General features: G+C 45.8%; 1 protein-coding gene and 1 long non-coding RNA gene across 6 annotated transcripts; one reads left to right on the forward strand and one right to left on the reverse strand.

The window, feature by feature from the left end:
• Positions 1–9,219: 9,219 nt before the first annotated feature.
• Positions 9,220–18,032, reverse strand: LOC123045510 (uncharacterized). 5 transcript variants are annotated; one of them, XR_006421448.1, is made up of 4 exons: positions 17,924–18,032; positions 12,218–12,317; positions 9,988–12,087; positions 9,220–9,836 (listed from the first exon to the last, which is right to left on the reverse strand). It is a non-coding gene; the product is annotated as an uncharacterized lncRNA (long non-coding RNA). The 5 variants fall into 5 exon arrangements; XR_006421449.1 differs by having other exon boundaries at positions 12,218–12,322; positions 17,924–18,009; XR_006421450.1 differs by lacking the exon at positions 12,218–12,317.
• Positions 13,721–14,889, forward strand: LOC123045509 (NAC domain-containing protein 104). Its single transcript, XM_044468590.1, has 3 exons — positions 13,721–14,014; positions 14,097–14,386; positions 14,494–14,889. Exons 1-3 carry the CDS (start codon positions 13,855–13,857, stop codon positions 14,641–14,643), a joined length of 600 nt encoding a protein of 199 aa, XP_044324525.1. The 5' UTR covers positions 13,721–13,854; the 3' UTR covers positions 14,644–14,889.
• Positions 18,033–18,728: the final 696 nt, after the last annotated feature.

Below are 18,728 nucleotides of genomic sequence, written 5' to 3' on the forward strand. Positions count from 1 at the left end.
TTCATTTTTATCATTAGGAACAACAGTAATACCTCCTTTCTTAGGGACACAATGAATGGGACTTACCCATCTACTGTCAGCTATGGGATAAATTAAACCTGCTTCCAGAAGCTTTAATATTTCAGTTCTTACCACTTCTTTCACCTTAGATTCAAACGTCGTTGGTGATCAACAACGAGTTTAGCATCAGGTTCCATATTGATCTTGTGTTGATAGAAAGTGGGACTAATGCCCTTAAGATCATCAAGAGTATATCCAATGGTAGCACGGTGCTTTTTCAGAATTTTCAATAACCTTTCTTCTTCATGTTCTGAAAGGTCAGCACTAATAATAACAGGATATATCTTCTTCTCATCTAGATAAGCATATTTCAAAGTGTCAGGTTCAAACACAAGATCACCTTTAGGTGGAGGAGGTCCTCCTAGAGTTTCAATAGGCAAATTGTGTTTGAGCAGAGGTCATTGTTCAAAGAAGATTTTATCTATTTCATTTCTTTCATGCATATGCATATCATTTTCATGGTCTAGCAAATATTATTCTAGTGGATCAGTAGGAGGCACGACAATAAAAGCAAGACCAATTATTTCATCCTTACTAGGTAATTCTTTCTTATGAGGTTGTCTATTAAACTTGGAAAAGTTAAATTCATGAGACTCATCACCAAAGAGAATATTGATAGTTTGTTTATGACAATCTATACTAGCATTGACAGTGTTCAAGAAAGGTCTACCAAAGATAATGGAACAAAAGTAACAAAGAACTAGAAAATCAGCGGGGTATTTTATTTTTCCACACAAGACTTCAACATCTCTAACAATCCCAACTGGTGTGATGGTGTATCTATTGGCAAGTTTAATAGTGACATATATGTCTTCTATTTTAGTGGGTGCTATATCATTCATAATTTCTTGGTATAAGGTAAAAGGAATAGCACTCACGCTAGCACCTAAATCACATGAAGCATGATAACAATGATCTCCTATTTTAACTGAGACAACAGACATGCCAACAATAGGTTTATGTTTATCTTTTTTGTTGGGTTTCGCAATTCTAGCAGCTTCATCACAGAAGTGAATAACATGCCCATCAATATTTTCTATCAGGAGAACCTTAACCATAACAACACTAGGTTCTACTTTAATTTGTTCAGCAGGTTTAGGTGCTCTAATATTACTTTTGCAAACCACAGTTGAAACCTTAGCATGTTCCTTTATCCTAATAGGAAAAGATGGTATTTCAATATAAGCAGTAGGCACAACTGGACCAACATTATAAATAATAGTTTCATCTTTAACTATGTCTGGTTCTTTAATTTCTTTTTTAATAGGGGGGTGATATTTAAACCACTCTCTTTAGGGAGATCAACATGAGTAGCAAATGATTCGCAAAAATGAGGCTACTATCTTAGAGTCAAGTCCATATTTAGTGCTAAACTTGTGAAAAGCATCAGTATTCATACAAGATTTAACACAATCAAACTCAAGCTTAATATCTGACTCTTTACCTTCGTCGAGTTATGGTTCCGATTGTTTCATCTCCTGCATAAGGATTAGCTAGCAGTTGTTCTATCATACCCGAAGGAATTTCATAACCAATATTTTCAGTAGGTGCAGTAGGTTGAGGGGCAACTAATTGTGGTTCCGGTTGAGGTGAAGATACCCCAATCAAACCCCTCAAGGAATTGTTTTCCATACTAACAAGTGATAATAAATTTCAGCACGGCGCCAGAGCGCTTCACTCCTCAACAACGGCGCCAGAAAAGAGCCTTGATGACCCACAAGTATAGGGGATCAATTGTAGTCCTTTCGATAAGTAAGAGTGTCTAACCCAACGAGGAGCAGAAGAAAATGACAAGCGGTTTTCAACAAAGCAATGTGTGCAAGCACTGAAATTGTTGGTAATAGGTAGTTTGATAGCAAGATAATTTATAACAAGCAAGTAACGGTAACAGTAAATAAAGTGCAGGAAGGTAGCCCAATCCTTTTGAGGCAAAGGACATGCCAAAACGGTCTCTAATAATAAGCAAAGCGTTCTTGAGGGTACACTGGAGTTTCATCATATCACTTTCATCATGTTGACTTGATTCGTGTTCGCTACTTTGGTAATTTGATATGTGGGTGGATCGGTGCTTAGGTGTTGTTCTTACTTGAACAAACCTCCCATTTATGATTAACCCCCTTGCAAGCATCCGCAACTACGAGAAAAGTATTAAGATAAAATCTAACCATAGCAATAAACTTTTGGATCCAAATCGGCCACTTACAAAGTAGCGCATAAACTAGGGTTTAAACTTCTGTCACTCTAGCAACCCATCACCTAACAATTACTCCACAATGCATTCCCTTAGGCCCAAATATGATGAAGTGTCATGTAGTCTACGTTCACATGACACCACTAAGGGGATCACAACATACATATCATCAAAATATCGAACACATATCAAGTTCACATGATTACTTGCAACATGACTTCTCCCGTGACCTCAAGAACAAAAATAACTACTCACAAATGATAATCATGCTCAAGTTCAAAGGGGTATTAGATAGAATAATGGATCTGAACATACAATCTTCCACCAAATAAACCATATAGTAATCAACTACAAGATGTAATCAACACTACTAGTCACCCACAAGTACCAATCTAAGGTTCCGGTACAAAGATTGATCACAAGATATGAACTAGGGTTTGAGAGGAGATGGTGTTGTTAAAAATTTTGATGGAGATTTCCCTCCCAAAGATGGGAGAGTTGTTGGTGATGACGATGGCGATGATTTCTCCCTCTAGGAGGGAACTTCCCCCGGCGGAATCGCTCCGCCAGGGGGCAAAAGTGCTCCTACCCAAGTTCCGCCTTGAGACGGCGGCGCTTCATCCCGAAAGTCCCCCTCAGATTTTTTCTAGGTCAAAATGACCTTTATACCAGAAGATTTGCACCGGAGGTGGGCCGAGGAGGGCACAACCCACCAGGGCGCGTTTGGAGTCCTGGCGTGCCCAGGTGGTTGTGCCCACCTGGTGGGCCTCCTCCGGTAGTTATTTGCTCCAGTATTTTTCATATATTGCAAAATAATTCTCCGTGAATTTTCAACTCATTTGGAGATGTGCAGAATAGGTAACTCTGACATAGCTTTTTCAGGTCCAGAATTTTGGCTGTCGGTATTCTCCCTCTTGGTGCAAACCTTGCATATTATGAGAGAGAAGGCATTAAAATACCCCGAAAATCATTATTATGCATAAAAACATTATAAATAATAGTAGGAAAACATGATGCCAAATGGATGTATCAGATCCATCTTGGGGCCTTTTTCAGCGATCTGCCGGAGGGGGAATCGATCACGGAGGGCTTCTACATCAACCTTGATGCCCTACCGATGATGCGTGAGTAGTTTACCACAGACCTACGGGTCCATAACTAGTAGCTAGATGACTTCTTCTCTCTCTCTGATCTTCAATACCAATGTTCTCCTCGATGTTCTTGGAGTTCTATCCAATGTAATCTTCTTTTGCGGTGTGTTTGTTAAGATCCAATGAATTATGGATTTAAGATCAGATTATGTATGAATATTATTTAAGTCTCCTCTGAATTCTTATATGCATGATTTGATAGCTTTGTATTTCTCTCTGATTTATTAGTTTGGTTTGGCCAACTAGATTGATCTATCTTGCAATGCTGGAGGTGCTTTGTCATGGGTTCAATCTTGCGGTGTCCTCTCCTAGTGACAGAAGGGGTAGCGAGGCACGTATTGTATTGTTGCCATTAAGGGTAAAAAGATGGAGTTTATATCATATTTGCTTGTGTTTATCCCTCTACATCATGTCATCTTGCTTAAGGCGTTACTCCATTCTTATGAACTTAATATTCTAGATGCATGTTGGATAACGGTCGATGTGTGGAGTAATAGTAGTAGATGCCGAATCGTTTCAGTCTACTTGTCACGGACATGATGTCTATATTCATGATCATTGCCTTAGATATCGTCATAACTATGCGTTTTTCTATCGATTGCTCAACAGGAATTTGTCTACCCACCGTATGCTTTATTCAAGAGAGAAGCCTCTAGTGAAGCCTATGCCCCCCGGCTCTATTTTCCATCATATATTTTCAGATCTATAAAACCAAAAACCCAAAAAATACCTCGCTGAATTTTATTTACTTTTATTTCTTTATATTTATCTTTATCAGATCTCACCCTTGCAAGTGACCGTGATGCGATTGACAATCCCTTTAACGCGTTGGGTGCAAGTGCTTGATTGTTTGTGTGGGTGCATATATTGGAGACTTGCTTGTACCTCCTACTGGATTGATACCTTGGTTCTCAACTGAGGGAAATACTTATCTCTACTTTGCTGCATCACCCTTTCTCTTTAAGAGAAAAACCAACGTAAGCTCAAGAAGTAGCAGCCGTAAGTCAGGGATATCCTAGAGGGTGGGTGGAACTGCAGAACTTAATTTTGTTTCTCTCAAATCACAGAGGGTGGGTGGAACTACATAACTTAATTTGTTTATCTCAAATCAATAGAATGAAGGTAAAGGAGTTGCCCAATATCGAAGATGAGCGCAATTCCTTGGCACCTTCTCAAGTAGACGCATCTTAGGTGAATGAATCTAACAATGGACAAAGTGAAATTCTTCAGACTTGGGTCTTCTACGTGAATAACTTAGAGCATCTCCAGCCGTTCGGCGCCCCCATGGACTGAAATAGCGTCTCCTGGGGGCTAGCCGACACTATTTTCACCATGGGAGGGTCGGGTTCCCAACCGCACCCCAAGTTGACCTTTTTTGAAATCCAAATTCGGCTAAATTTCATACAAAATACACAAATTTGGACGAAATTCAGGCTGTTTTTATTGATATTTGTACAAACTTAAAGACATAATTTAAAAAACTTAGAAAAACTAAAACTACGCCGCCGCCGCCCCAAGCCTACTACATGTCGAGGAGCTTGTAGAAGGCGGTGTAGTTGTCGCCGTCGCCGCCGCCGTCCTTGCTGCAGCCCTGTCCTGGGTCGCCGTGGCGGACGGGGTTGGTCACTGTCGGCGCCTCCTCGTCACTGTCGTCGAGGACGATGACGTCGCCCCCGTTGCGGCCGCCACGCCGCGGCGATCTCCTCCAGAGCATGGTGCTAGCGCTCCATCTCCTCCCACACGTAGTCGTCCTGCTCCCATTTCAGGATGGTTTCGAGGTCGGCGGCCATGCCGATGTGCTCCTGCTTGACAACGACAGGCGGCGTCGTCGGCTCCGTCTTCGGCCTGACCAGACGAAGATGGCCGCGGGGAAGAGGGGAAGGTTGGCGGTGGCCCTCATTTCTGACGAGGTTGTCGCCGCGGCTGCGCAGGCGCTCCGACATCTCCTGGGGCTCGGCCTTGACGGCGGCGAGCGGCGTCGTTGTGCCGGAGGAGGAGGAGGAGGAGCCCGCCATGCGCCTCGGCAGCCACGAGCTGCCGCTCAGCGCGAGAACGAGGGCACTGGGTACTCCAATGGCGGCGAGTTGCCGCCCTCGAGGTGTTCGAGGACAACGTGGAGCGTGCGCCCGGGGACGCCCCACCACAGGCGGGTTGTGGTGCCCCCTTGCCGCCGGAGCGCCGGTTGTGGACGTGAGCTGGTGGGTGTGGCAGCGCTGGAAGCACGCCATCCACAGAGCATGGTTGTCAGGGGCGTACTTCGGCACCTGCCATGCTTCCTCCGGCAGGGACGCCCGGATCCGCGCGATCTCGCCGCGGCGTTCGGTGTCGGTGGGCAGCGGGAGTATGGGGACGCCTCCAGCGCTGAGCCTTCACGAGCCCGGCACGCGCATGTCCGGTGGCGTCGGGTAGTTGGCCTCGTGGAGAAGCCAAGCCTCCCACTCGTGCAGATGGCGGCGGCCGAAGCCATTGGCCGCCGCTCCGTCGCCGGGGAACCTTTATGCCATCGGTCAGGTTTGAGACAGGGAAATGAGAGACGGTGGTCGGTGGCGAAGGAGAGAGGATCGTCGATGGCGAGAGAGAGAGAGAGAGAGAGAGAGAGATGTTGTGACGAGGCAAGTGTGTAGCCAGCGGCGAGGGGGCGGCTTTTATAGCGGCGAGGTGGCGAGGAGAGGGCGGCAACAATGTGAACGCGTGGCGGGAAGGGGCGGGACGCGCGCCGGCTCGACTTCATTGCGCCGCCCGTGATCAATGGAAGGCTGACAGGCGGCAGCCTTGCCATTGATTCGCGCGGGAGTCGAGGCGATGAGATGAGGACGACGATGCAGTCGCTGACTCGGTGGGTCCACGGGGTGGGAATCTGGCGCGGGAAGTTTTGGTGCGTTCTTCCTTTCCCAGCGCCCCCGGTCGGTCCCCAACACGCTGGGGTCGGTCTGGATCCGCCGGCGCCAATTTCGGCCCTAACCGGCAAAATTTGGGCTCCTGAAGGCGCGACTAGGCTGTTTTTTCGAGCCGACCATAAAAAGGGGGTCTAGGGGCCTGTTGGGGGGAGGGGGGGGAGTGGAGATGCTCTTAGGTATCTGAGCTTTGGTAGGGATATTGTTTAGAATTTAATCCAAGAAGACTCCAGATCTTTTCCCTTCTCTGGAAAAACTTGAAACCAAAAAGGTCATGTTATCTTGTAAACTCTGAGTGGTAAACTTATCATCCACATCTTCAGTGTGGCTCATGTCCACCCCATCAACACCGACAATACTACTTATGCTATGCATATGATCTTTGATACCAAAAATCTTCCTTCTTATATGCCTGACTTCGACACCGACTTTATGGAGGGTGATTACATCACATGGTAAGACATCGTACCAGGGCCTGTTCTGCTTCTCCATATACTCACAATCTTCACTGACATTCTCAGCATCTTAAATGGCATCTTTCATCTGGCAGACGAAGTTGGCCATGGTACTGGTAGCATGTCCTGGCCTTGGCTAGAGATGTTGTAGTAAGCCCTGCAGCCGCGCCAGCTCTTCTTTCAGGATCACCACTTCATCCTTGACTCTGCATAGGAGGGATGTCTCCTGTACAGCGAGGCCCCTTACGCTGCAACGACAGCCGAAACAGCTGATTGCGCCATTTGCTCCTTGTTTGCACACTTTTGATAGATGTAGTGCTTGATAGTAGCAAATAAATGGTTCACGGGGATGAAATGTTCGACTTAATTATGCATATCCTTTCCTTGATTGCAGGGCAAAGGCAAATAAAATGACAAATCCAAAGCTAAGAGCATCTCCAGCCGCGTCCGAAGAACGGCCTCCCCAGGCGCTTTTTTCGCGCCGGCGTTGAAAAAACGGTCCAGTCGCGTCCCAGAAGCCCGATTTTCGCCGGCCTGCGCCGAAATCAGCGCCGGCGGGCCCAGGCCGAACCCGGCGCGCTGGGAGGCATCCGGGGGCGCCGGGGCGAGTGGTTTTGGCGCGAAGCAACCGCGGGCCCGCCTATTCAGCGAGACGGGCGCTTCGTCACCCTCATCGCCTCGGTTCCCGCGGAAATCAATCCCAAGGCTGCCGCCGACGGTTAGCCTTGCCATTGATTCCTCACGGGCGGCGCGTCACGGGGCGGCGCGGCGTCGCCTCCCCTCCCGCCACGCGTACATACGGGCGCGGCTATATAAGCCGGCGCCCTCCCTCGCCCCCGCCCACACCAGCCCTCGCCGCCGAGCCCTCTCCCTCTGCCGTGCACCGCCGCCGCCGAGTCCTCCCTCTCCCTCTCCCGTGCGCCTCCTCCGAGCCCTCCCTCCCCCAATGGCCGAACGATTCCCCGGCGACGAGGCGGCGGCCAACGGCTTCGGCCACCGCTCCCTCCGCGATCAGGAGTCGTGGCTCCTGTTCGAGGCCAACATCCCGGCGGCGCCGAACATGCGCGCCGGGCCGTCGGGGTGGCGGCTCAGCAACGGGGGAGTGCCCGTTTCGCCATTGCCCGACGCCGCGGCGCGGACCGCGTACTTCGCCGACGAGGTCGAGCTCGCACGCGCCTCCCTCACCGGTGAGCAGCGCGCCCTCCCCCAGTACACCGCCGACAACCGCTCAGCATGGGCGGCGTACTTCGAGCGCCGTCAAGAACAAAGACTGGCGTCCACCAACGGGCGCCGGTGGTGGGCGGCAGACAGAACAGTAAGGGCCACCGCGTTTGTTGGGGCATCCCCGTCCGCACGCTCGGCGGCGTGCTGGCGCACCTTGAGGGCGGGAACGAGCTGCCATTGACATACCCTCCCCGGCGGCCTTGGCCCCGGCCCGTCGCTGACGCGCCGGGCAATGGCTGCCCAGGCGGTTCGTCTCTTCGTCGTCTTCCTCGTCCTCTCGCGATCTTCTTCCCACTCTTCCGGCTCTCCGGCGCTGCTCGGCGTCAAAGACCGAGCCCGCAGCGGAGACGCCGCTCGGCCGGCGCACTCGCAACGCCGGTATCGTCATCAACGAAGGCGGACAGCACACCCCCTCGTCGGCTCCTCCGCGGTTCGTCAAGCCGAAGACCCCCAGGCTCGCGGCGGTGAAAACGGAGCCGGGGCTCCCCGCCGTGAAGACGGAGCCCGGCGAGGTGGTGCTCGACGACGATGTGGCCCTGAAATGGGTGTGCGAGGACTTCCTCAGGATGGAGAGGGAGCGCCAGGTCACCGCACTGCGGCGCTTCGAGCAGCGCCGCTGGGGCCGTGAAGGAGGAGTCGTCTACCTCGACGACAGCGACGACGACGCGCTGCCGGCACCTGTTCGCCATGGCGACACCGGGCAGGGGTGCAGCCGGGATGACCGCGTCAAGGAGGAGAAGGCCGCCGACGACGATGACGGCGGCGGCGGCGGCGACTACTCCGCGTTTAGCGATTTCTTTTTTTAGTTATATTTGTTATGTAAAGTGTCGAACATGTAATATATGCCAAAGTTTGCTGAAATTTAGCCGTGTTTAACCGAACTTCACCGAACGTTTTTTTGTTTTTGAAAAATTAGACGCACCTCGGGGGCGGCCCTAGGGACGGCGACCGGGGGGTAACTCGCCCCCAGACCGTTTTTTGCGTCGGCTCGCCCCCAGGCGGCGATTTTAGACACCCCCGGGGGGCCAACGGCTGGAGATGCTCTAAGCGTACATGGCGGGGAGAACGGCATTGCATCACAACAGCGAGCAATATACTGGAATATAAGTTCTTGGCGCATCCATGAAGGTTCAATTCAGTCACCCGTTTGAGTTGGAAGACAGAAGTTCCCAGGGCAAAAAAAGGACATTCAACGTGAAATTTAAACACGCTTCTTTCTTGACAAAATAACAGCAGTTCGAATATGTTGGGAGACTGATTTTCATCACAGTTGAAGGTTTCGTTCTTAGGAAGCATTGCAATCTTCATTTCACAGAAAAACAGAGTGGGGCCTCTGCACCTGTATTTTCTGCAATTGATTGTTTGCTAATTTGGTCCGGCCTGCCATTTTCAAAGCAGTGTGGACTCGTGTGGTAGTGTGTCTTATCCACAGGAGACACAGGTTGGTAATTCCACAAGGTATCCATCCACCGTAGGTAGACACTAGACAGCGGAGGGCAGAGGAATCACCGATAGTGGTCGATCGAAGCTAGTTAGTAGCATTACACGTCAGCGATAGTACGCAAGAAAAATAGACCCGCACGAACGCTGCACCAAGAAGACACCAACGTGTGTGGGGGGTCTATGTCTCCCGCCCTCGCAATCTTTCCGATTGTTTGCCGACGACAATGATCCCTCCGTCCCTTGTAATGGTCTTGCAAACGATGTTCAGTCTAGCTACAAGCAAACACCGTTTTCAAGCTGTAACCGTCGGTGGTTAACATGCATTTATGGGTTGGGTACCTTTCTGGCCGTCAATACGAGAGAGATAGATGCAGCTGGAGTATGTGAGAAGATGAAGCAATCATCCATCAGAAACGTACTGCAACAAACAGCACATATGAAGAACAATAATCAGTGGGAAGCGCAGTTCGATGTCTATTTCGACTTGCCAAGGAAGAAGGGCTCATTTCAAGGAATGCAAGCTAGGGGGCGCGGCGCGAAAGATAGAAAGAAGCAGGAGCGAAGCTAACCTTGGCCTGCTGTCGCTCCCTCCAACACCACCCACCAATCCACCGTGGTGCCGCTGGCAGAGGATGGCATGTTGGGATGACAGTGCAGTGCAGTGCCGCCGAGGCCATACATGGTGGTGCACTGGTGCTTGCAACAGTAGTAGCAGAGGGGATAGATAGCCCAGAGGCCAGAGCACATTCCAGCCCCCAAAATAGGCAGAGAACGAAGTGGACGACCCACCGATGCCATGCCGATGCACGCCAGATTAGCCCAGATGAAACTGTATCTAATCAAACACATACTGCCCGAGCTCAAATGGAAAGTTCAGTTGAGGCAGCATGCATATGGAGACCATAAATTTCCAGGGCATTGGGTGGATATATATGAGCCCGTTTCTTTACCAAGAAAAAAAAAACATTTTCCATGATTTGAGAAGTTATGAAGAAAAAACATACATGCACACAATAATAGAGTACTAGAAACTTAAAAAAAAGAATCACACTCCCCAAGTTTTTAAAAGTTACAAAAGAAACATACATGTAAATAATACTAGAAACTTGTCCCTATAAATTTGCAAACTGTGCGAAACAAAAACAAAAAACTCCCAACACAAAAGGCTACTTCACTTGTTGTGAAGAGTTTATTTTGCAGGTCGTAGGTATGCGAAACTAAAAAAACAAAGTTCGAACACAAAAGGCTACTTCACTTGTTGTGTCGAGGCGTTTTTTTTTTTTTTGCAGGGCGTAGGTGGTCTTTGTTTTTACAAAAAAAATGCAAAGACAAGTTTCTATCCATACTCTGCACGTATGCACTTTTTCACAATTTTTCAGAAGTTGAAAAACGTCTTTTTTTTAATTCATATGTGCACCCATGCAAAGAGTAGCATTTTTCCATGCAAATTTAGGTTATTATCATCATGTTATCTGATCTGGGGATATAGTTGGTAGCTTTAATTCAGGCACACAACAGTCTTTGACCTGTCTATCTATCTAGAAGAAACCATGGGTCTTTTTAATTCAGGCACGATTACTCTGCTCCTAACCAACTGCTCTTATAAGTCCTAATGCAAGAATACGAAGATGAAACATGTGCAACTGATAGTGCAAAGACACTCGTACTATCGTTGAAGATTCTGTCGACTTGTTCCCTGCATATTACTTTGTCACACAGAGAATGGAATGCAGATGCACAACTGCGTCATCAGGTCGTCACCGGCAGATGGAAGCTCCCTTTGTATGATTCGCGGGCTCCCCTCTCCGGGGATTATTAGATACCCCCACCTCTACGTGTGCTGCTGCTGCCATGCCACCACCAGCACCACGCCACCACTTCATCTGCTAGCTAGCTCAAGTGGTGCATGGACTTTGCCCAATCTTACATGGACATGGCCTGCCATAAAGAGACACGGCATGCACAAAAACTGTTCCCAAAGAGAATGGCTAGATAGAGAGCAAGAAAAGGCAGGATAAAAGTGCAGCGAGTAGTGTGTGCATGCATGAGTGTGTGCACCATGGAATGATTGACTATCATCTCTACCCTTTTCCCCTTCTTTTATATGAGGCCACAGATTGAGCTGTTAGGATACTACTTACCTGGAAGATTCTGATCATCAGGAGGGTCCTGCACCTGCACGCACCAAGATAAGCATCTCACCAAATATTAGGGGCTGGTAGTGGTTAGCAACTTAGCATATCATCTCAAGAGATTAACATCTTATCCACACTGCATCAACACAAACTAATCTCTCTCTGCCAGCTGACACATAAGCCACACTCTGCCATAGGCAGATGTGTCTCCTACCCATTGGGCTACAGCTTACTTAGCAGGGTGGTATTTTACCCAAATACTCAACAGCGTAGCGTCGCCGTCATAGATAGTGTCATGAATCATTGTCATAATAGTGATGCCTGCCAAATTATTTCTGTCTCTTGCAAACCGAGCCAGCACAAGTAACTTGAAATGATTGATGCGTTTCTTTTCTGATGAAGCAGTTCGCAAACATGAGCACAAAATAGATGGGAAGGATGCAGTGCAGGAGGAGCTTGAGTGGCTTCATCTCCAAGTGATGCGCTTTGTACTTTGCCACAACTCCACTGAACTCCCTGCTGCAACTTGCTGGCCTGGGGGATTATTATGACGATGGTCAAGATGTATAAAAAAGCATATGGTTGGACAAGGGTGACGACTGCATGACATGAGGAGGAGGAATGCACCCATGCCAGACAAAATTTATACAGTGAAGGCACTCACAAGACCCATCCCACTATTGGGGACGCAGGACGCTTGCTAGCCCCATTTGTGCTGGTAATTTCAGAACACGGTTGATGGTGCATGCCCAGTTGTGTTGGACCTGACCTTTGCTTCACATATCACCCAGTGAGAAGTTAAGCTGTCATGATATGGGCAAAGAAGTATAGGCAAGTCTAGGTCTCTAGGATAGCCTTTACACACCCAAACAAACGATCTAACAAATCAAACCCAAGACTTTTTCCTTAATTGTTCTAATACAAGTTGGGGCTTTTCTTAACTACTCCCTCAGTTTCTAAATATAAGACCTTTTAGAAATTTCAATACGGGCTACATACGGATGTATATAGGAATGTTTTAGAGTGTAGATTCACTCATTTTGCTCCGTATGTAGTCTGCATTGGAATCTCTAAAAAGCCTTATAACGGAGGGAGTAGTTCACTTCAGGTAAACACTTGCACTCACATGAACCGACAGGGGTAATGTATGCTAATACTAACTATTAAAACCTGAAGAATATGAAAAACCTGGTATGGCCCTCAAAAATAAAAGTGACACAAAATATCCCTGAAATATTGGGGCTGAGGGAACATATATAGTATGCACTTCGGCTGTAAAGATCACAAGCATGCATATCAGCGGTCAAAACCAAATCAAATTACTATTTGTTGGTCCAAACAAATTCAAGGTGCTATTTGATGCATGATTGCTTGATATCTACACGATATCCAACAAACATCAAAAAAGAGAGAAAGTCAAAAACTTTGGTCAAATCAGCACAATAATTTAATGGCAAGATTAGGTTTCGCATTACTTCTGGTATCAGATAATTGTTGATTCTGTCATCTCACCTAGCTCGTCATTCACTTCTCCTGATCTCAGATATGGATGGACATATGGGAGGATTGAGAAAACTCCAATTACATGATATTACGCTATATTGACAGTTCTCTTGGGCAGACATGGTATTTTGAAGTGTACCTAAAGTAGCACACAAGCATCATGTTTGATTATGATGCAAGAGTCTGCTACTGAAACTTTGGATGGATGAGATGGTTATACAATGTAACATATCCAAGCGGAGTCAGCGACGATCAAATACATCCGCAAAAGGCCATCCTAAATTCCTAATTAAGGACACCCAAACCAGCATCATTGCTAGGCAAGAAACTGTCTGTCTTGCTCTCCGTCTTTGTTATAAAATATGTAGAGCATGATGAGGCACCATGCATGCATGCATTGGGCTCTGTTAGTTCGTAACGATCCATCTAAACAGTAGAGCAATTTGCAACAAATGCTCTGAACATCAAATATATAGGAGATACTCCTCTCCAAATCCAACATTAGTGTTTGCGTAGCATCATTAGCTCCCTCCATATAAAAAATGGTGAGGAAAAGGAAGCATGACACTTAAGTTGGCAGGCTTCTCAAAGCAACCATGCTGCAGCCGCCTTCAAAACCTTTCAACACTCCTTGAATTGCACGTCTCTCCCTCTCTCTCCCTTTCTCTACGTACAAATACACACACGCATACAATCCCTATAAATACTACTAAGAAACCACGTGAAGCAAGCACCCGTGCTCTCATCTTCCTTCCTCACAGCCTTCCATCTTCCTCTACTCTATCTACTCCAGCATATATGGGTGGATCTACTAACCTTCCTCCTGGTTTCCACTTCTTCCCCTCCGACGAAGAACTCGTCATCCATTTCCTCCGCCGCAAGGCGGCTCTCCTCCCATGCCGACCTGACATCGTCCCTACGCTGCCTCAGAATCGCTACGATCCATGGGAGCTGAATGGTATGTACCTAATACTTTCTTTCACAAACCTTTGTACATATCACAAGTAATGTCTAGTCCTGATTCTGACAACTCTTTCAAGGCAAAGCACTTCAAGCAGGGAACCAGTGGTACTTCTTTAGCCAAGCAACACAGAGTAGGACCTCACGAAATGGGTGCTGGAATCCCATCGGTGCCGATGAGGCAGTAAGTAGTGGCGGTTCTCATGTCGGCCTGAAGAAGACACTCGTCTTCTCCATTGGGGAGCCCTTTCAGGCGACCAAAACCAACTGGGTTATGCATGAGTACCACTTACTTGACGGGAATGGGGGTACCAGCAGTTCAGGTAGTTCACGCAAGCGGTCTCACAAGAAGAAAGACCACCCAGACAAAGTGAGTGCTGCATACATGTTATCGCATCTGACATTTTCTTACTCTGCATTTAGCAGTATCATATACGCATGACAAACGTGTCCAACATGCATGGATGATCATCGCAGGAATGCAGCAATTGGGTGGTGTGTCGGGTGTTCGAGTCGAGCTACGATTCGCAAGTGAGCTTCCACGAGGAGGACATGGAGCTTTCATGCTTAGACGAGGTGTTCCTATCCCTAGATGACTATGATGAAGTCAGTTTGCCGAAGAATTAGAACCTTTGCTAGCACAGTTGAGAGAATGGGTTTTGTGCCTACCATGCCATCTGATCATGATGATACTCATAAGAGAAACATCTTTCTTAATGATCAAATGATCTGGTAGGTATTAAACCTAATTCACTCCATCTAGACCAGAGATGTAATTATTCTCCTCCCAGAAGGTGCATGAAACAAATTTAATATGTTTTGACTACTATGGAATATAAGTGTGTAATGGCCTAATGGCCACTCTTTCAGCTAGCAATTACTCAAGCATTTGATGGTTTCTCCTAAATAGCAAAGGGCATGTCCTGAATGATCATTGTATGAAGTCAACAGTGAGCGCCATGAAGTGGCTTGTGGGGGTTAGGACTAGGACTAGTTTTGGAGCGATGCAGGCAATGCTTGTGCATGCCGACTTCTCCTCCAACTCATTGTGTTTCTATGTGTTGTGAACAATGTTATTGTGCCCACAAAGCAAAGGCCAAATGGAGTCAGTCAGATGCTTTTAGATCACAAGGATAAAAAGAAAGAGCATGGTTGGAACTTGTGCAAGCATATTGCTATTGATGTCATCAATGAGATAAGCTCCAAAAGGTAATGATGTATATGTGTGTCCATTCCAGACAGAAAGTGTGCGTGTGTGGGGAAGTGGTACCACCATGCACTGGTAAGACTTGCCAAACCAGTTACCTGAAAATCAGGTAACCACTGAAGTTTCTAAACTTGTTTATTTATTTGCAGTGCATACTGCATAGTGCACTCGCTTTAGATCACTAATCATGGATATCAACTTTTTAGTAACTTCTTTTAGTACTAAATGGCTTGTTGACTTCTTAATCCAACCCTAGAAATGCGATGATATAATTCTGTCTGTCCTAAGAGAAGTTGGTAGTGTAGTGCCTTCATCAATAGTTTTAGCATGCTTGTCGTTACTTTTCATGGCTTGCAATGCATGCTTACATCATAAAAATGTGAAACAAAAAACATGGATAAAGAAAGAGAAAAACTAAACTAACTATAATTATGTTAGTGGTCTTCATGTGTTATCATTTGAGTAGTTCATCTAATGAGTTTCCTATTGATGCGATACTGGAAGAGAGAATGTGAAGTTCACATTCCAACATTAGCAGACAAATGGAATAAAGTAAAAATATATGTTTTAAGTAATTTATGTACATTCTTTGAAATCAGTGTTGAGTGTGGTCATGATATTACTCAGGCCAAATGCGACAATACAACCTATTATTTACAGAAAAGATCCATTAATCTGAGCAGTAATAGGAATACATGTCTTGATATAAATGCACCGAGACAGTAACTGAAACAATCGCAAGTCCAGAACTAATCATAATTGAGCAACATCTAGTGAGAAATAGATAACACCATACACCAAATAGTCCTCCTGGACTCCCTAAAAGGAGAAACAGTATGTTGACATGCTTTTCAAGGTCAAGCCTTTTGAGTGAAAATTTGAGATGTAAAAATCAGATAGTAGACTTCTCAATGTCAGGCCTTTTGGGTGAAAAATTGAGATGTAAACATCTGATGCTAGAACATGAAAGTCCATTGGCATTTCTAAGAAATTAAACCTGAAGTAGTTTTCCTGAAGGTCCTACTTTGTATCCTTTCCTAGTAAAAGTAACACTAAACACGCAACAGAGTTAGGAGTGTCATAAATAAATTTAATCCCACTTGTAAATCTAAAATTCTTTGCTAGAGAATTTTCAAATTATTAGTAACCCTCCTACATGAAATGAATCAGCGGTTCTAAAATGAGATAGCAGCAGAAGAGTTCTTGTAGATTATATACAACAACAAATCAACAGAGCCCCCTCTGCATCGATATGTCTGGCACATAATATTTAGAAGGCCAAAAATGTTTGCTTTACTGAGTTTTAAAATGAGAATGGAATTGCTAGTTAACTATATATCATGTTCCATATGCTATTGTATTCTTAAATTACTCAAAATAAATAGGAAAAAGTCTACTATGACACTTATTTGGCGCACTAGCTATGTTTAGTAGCTTTGAGCCCCCATTGATCTCCACGTAGTTGCATTAACTTCAGTAAAAAGGTTGCATAATGTAGTGCACATCAGCACATGCTTTACCATGTAACCGTTAACCATTACCCAGCTGAGTGCGCATATAGCTTATCATGGAAGCCATTTCCTTAAACGAGCAAAGCCTCATGGAAAAGATTGCTAGCAAAGCCATTTCAAACGGAGATTAGGCGGGCCAGAAACCAAACATGTAGATAATACATTACCTACTACAAGGGACAAAGCAATCGAGAACTTTACAGATCTCTGTTACTTTCAACAAGTACTTGTTGTGTCCCTCAGGTGATGACACGAAGTTACGCATCAACAACTAAGTGAAACTTCCTATGGGGTCCAATGGCATGCGTGTGCTTCTCTTCTGCTGGACACCAGTTATGTCATGATAGAGATGAAATCGTCGATAAGTGTGGCCAGTGGCCAGGTCTGTTTCAATCCTGCCAAACTCATTATGTTAGATGGCATCAGAGCAACATAGGACCACTAGAAGAACAGGGGCATTGAATCTTAACGGGCCAACTCAGGTTATACAGTTGACATGACAGGGGATTAGGATGATCAGTAATCTGACTAGCACTTTACACCTACTGTGGTGCCATCTCAATCTTGGCCCTCTCTCCAGGACCACACCTCACTGACGGTTCGGCATGAAACGGATAACATCTGAAACGGTACATCTAGCTAGAGGTTTGTGGGTTTGAGCGCGCATCGACTTAGCGAGGACATGCTTCACTTCACCTGTTCAATAAAGTGACAATCCACCAGCAGAAACAGAAGCACAATGCTAGGTGCAGACCAAGCTGGGTAACTGAAGAACAGAACAGCAAGCAGAGAAATGCCATCTTTGAGTATGGAAAAATCGTAGGCATTCAGTTCTGCAATCCTCTGAAGCCGCTGCAACTGAACTGACAGATATAGAAGTGTGTAATAACTACGATTTCCAGAATGATCGGTACCAGACCAAATTGATCGCAAAAGTTTGAACTAAACCCTAAATTTGTGAACCCACCTCCCAGCGACCCCCCCCCCCCCCTCGATTATCCCCGATTCGTCCACCAACATAGCATCCCGCATCACAGTGAACAGCAATTTCAGTTGAGCAGACCTCACAGCCACAGGGAGCGCAGGGGCGCGCGCGCGCAATCTGTTTGACGAAAATACTAGGCGACGCCCACAAAAACAATCTGCGTGCAGTTAAGCGGGCTGAGATGAACGGTCTTGGAGAGAGCACCTGGTGGTTCGTCGGAAGCAGACCTCGCCGGAGTAATCTCCACATCCACCGCCACCCCCGCCGACCAGAAGCTTCTCGTACACAACTCCTCCGTATCAATCAATCAAACAGAAAAAAAAAAGGAGAGACGAAGAATAAGACCAACCGGCCCACTCGTTTTTATTTCTTCCTCTGAGCGAGCGATTGGGCCGGCCCATCTGTAGTAGGTAGTTTTGGGAATCTTCTAGAGGATTCCAGCGGGTTTTATTGGTTTTGTGAACCTTCTAGAATGTTTATGAACCATTCTATTTTTCCTTCGCTTATTTATGTTTTTTCTTTCTTTGTTTCTTTTTTTCTTTTTGTATTTATGTTTCTTTTTTCTTTCCTTTTTCCTTTTTTCCTTTTCCCGTCTCTTTTGTACAAAAATTTCAAATATTTGCCTGCAATTTCAAATGTTCTCATTTTCATCACAATTTTAATAAAAATCAGGTTTGAAAATTTGTTCAGGAATTTCAAAAAATGTTCCCCTTTTCCAAATTTTGTTATGTTTCTCGTTTAAAAAAACAGAAAATTCAATAAAACATCTCGTTTTACAAAATTTGTTCACAATTTCATAAAATATTCATGTTTCAATTTTTTTGTCCTTTTCAAAATTTGTTCCCAATTTCATAAAATGTTCTCGCTTTCAAAATTTCTTTACAATTTCATAAAATATTCATGTTCCAAAAAATGTTCAGGAGTTTCAAAAAAAGGTTTTGTTTTTCAAAATCTGTTCACAATTTATAAAATGTCCGTATTTCAAATAATTTCATGAATTTTAAAAAGG

Source organism: Triticum aestivum, chromosome 2B (assembly GCF_018294505.1).
Source record: "Triticum aestivum cultivar Chinese Spring chromosome 2B, IWGSC CS RefSeq v2.1, whole genome shotgun sequence".
Classification (NCBI taxonomy): domain Eukaryota; kingdom Viridiplantae; phylum Streptophyta; class Magnoliopsida; order Poales; family Poaceae; genus Triticum; species Triticum aestivum.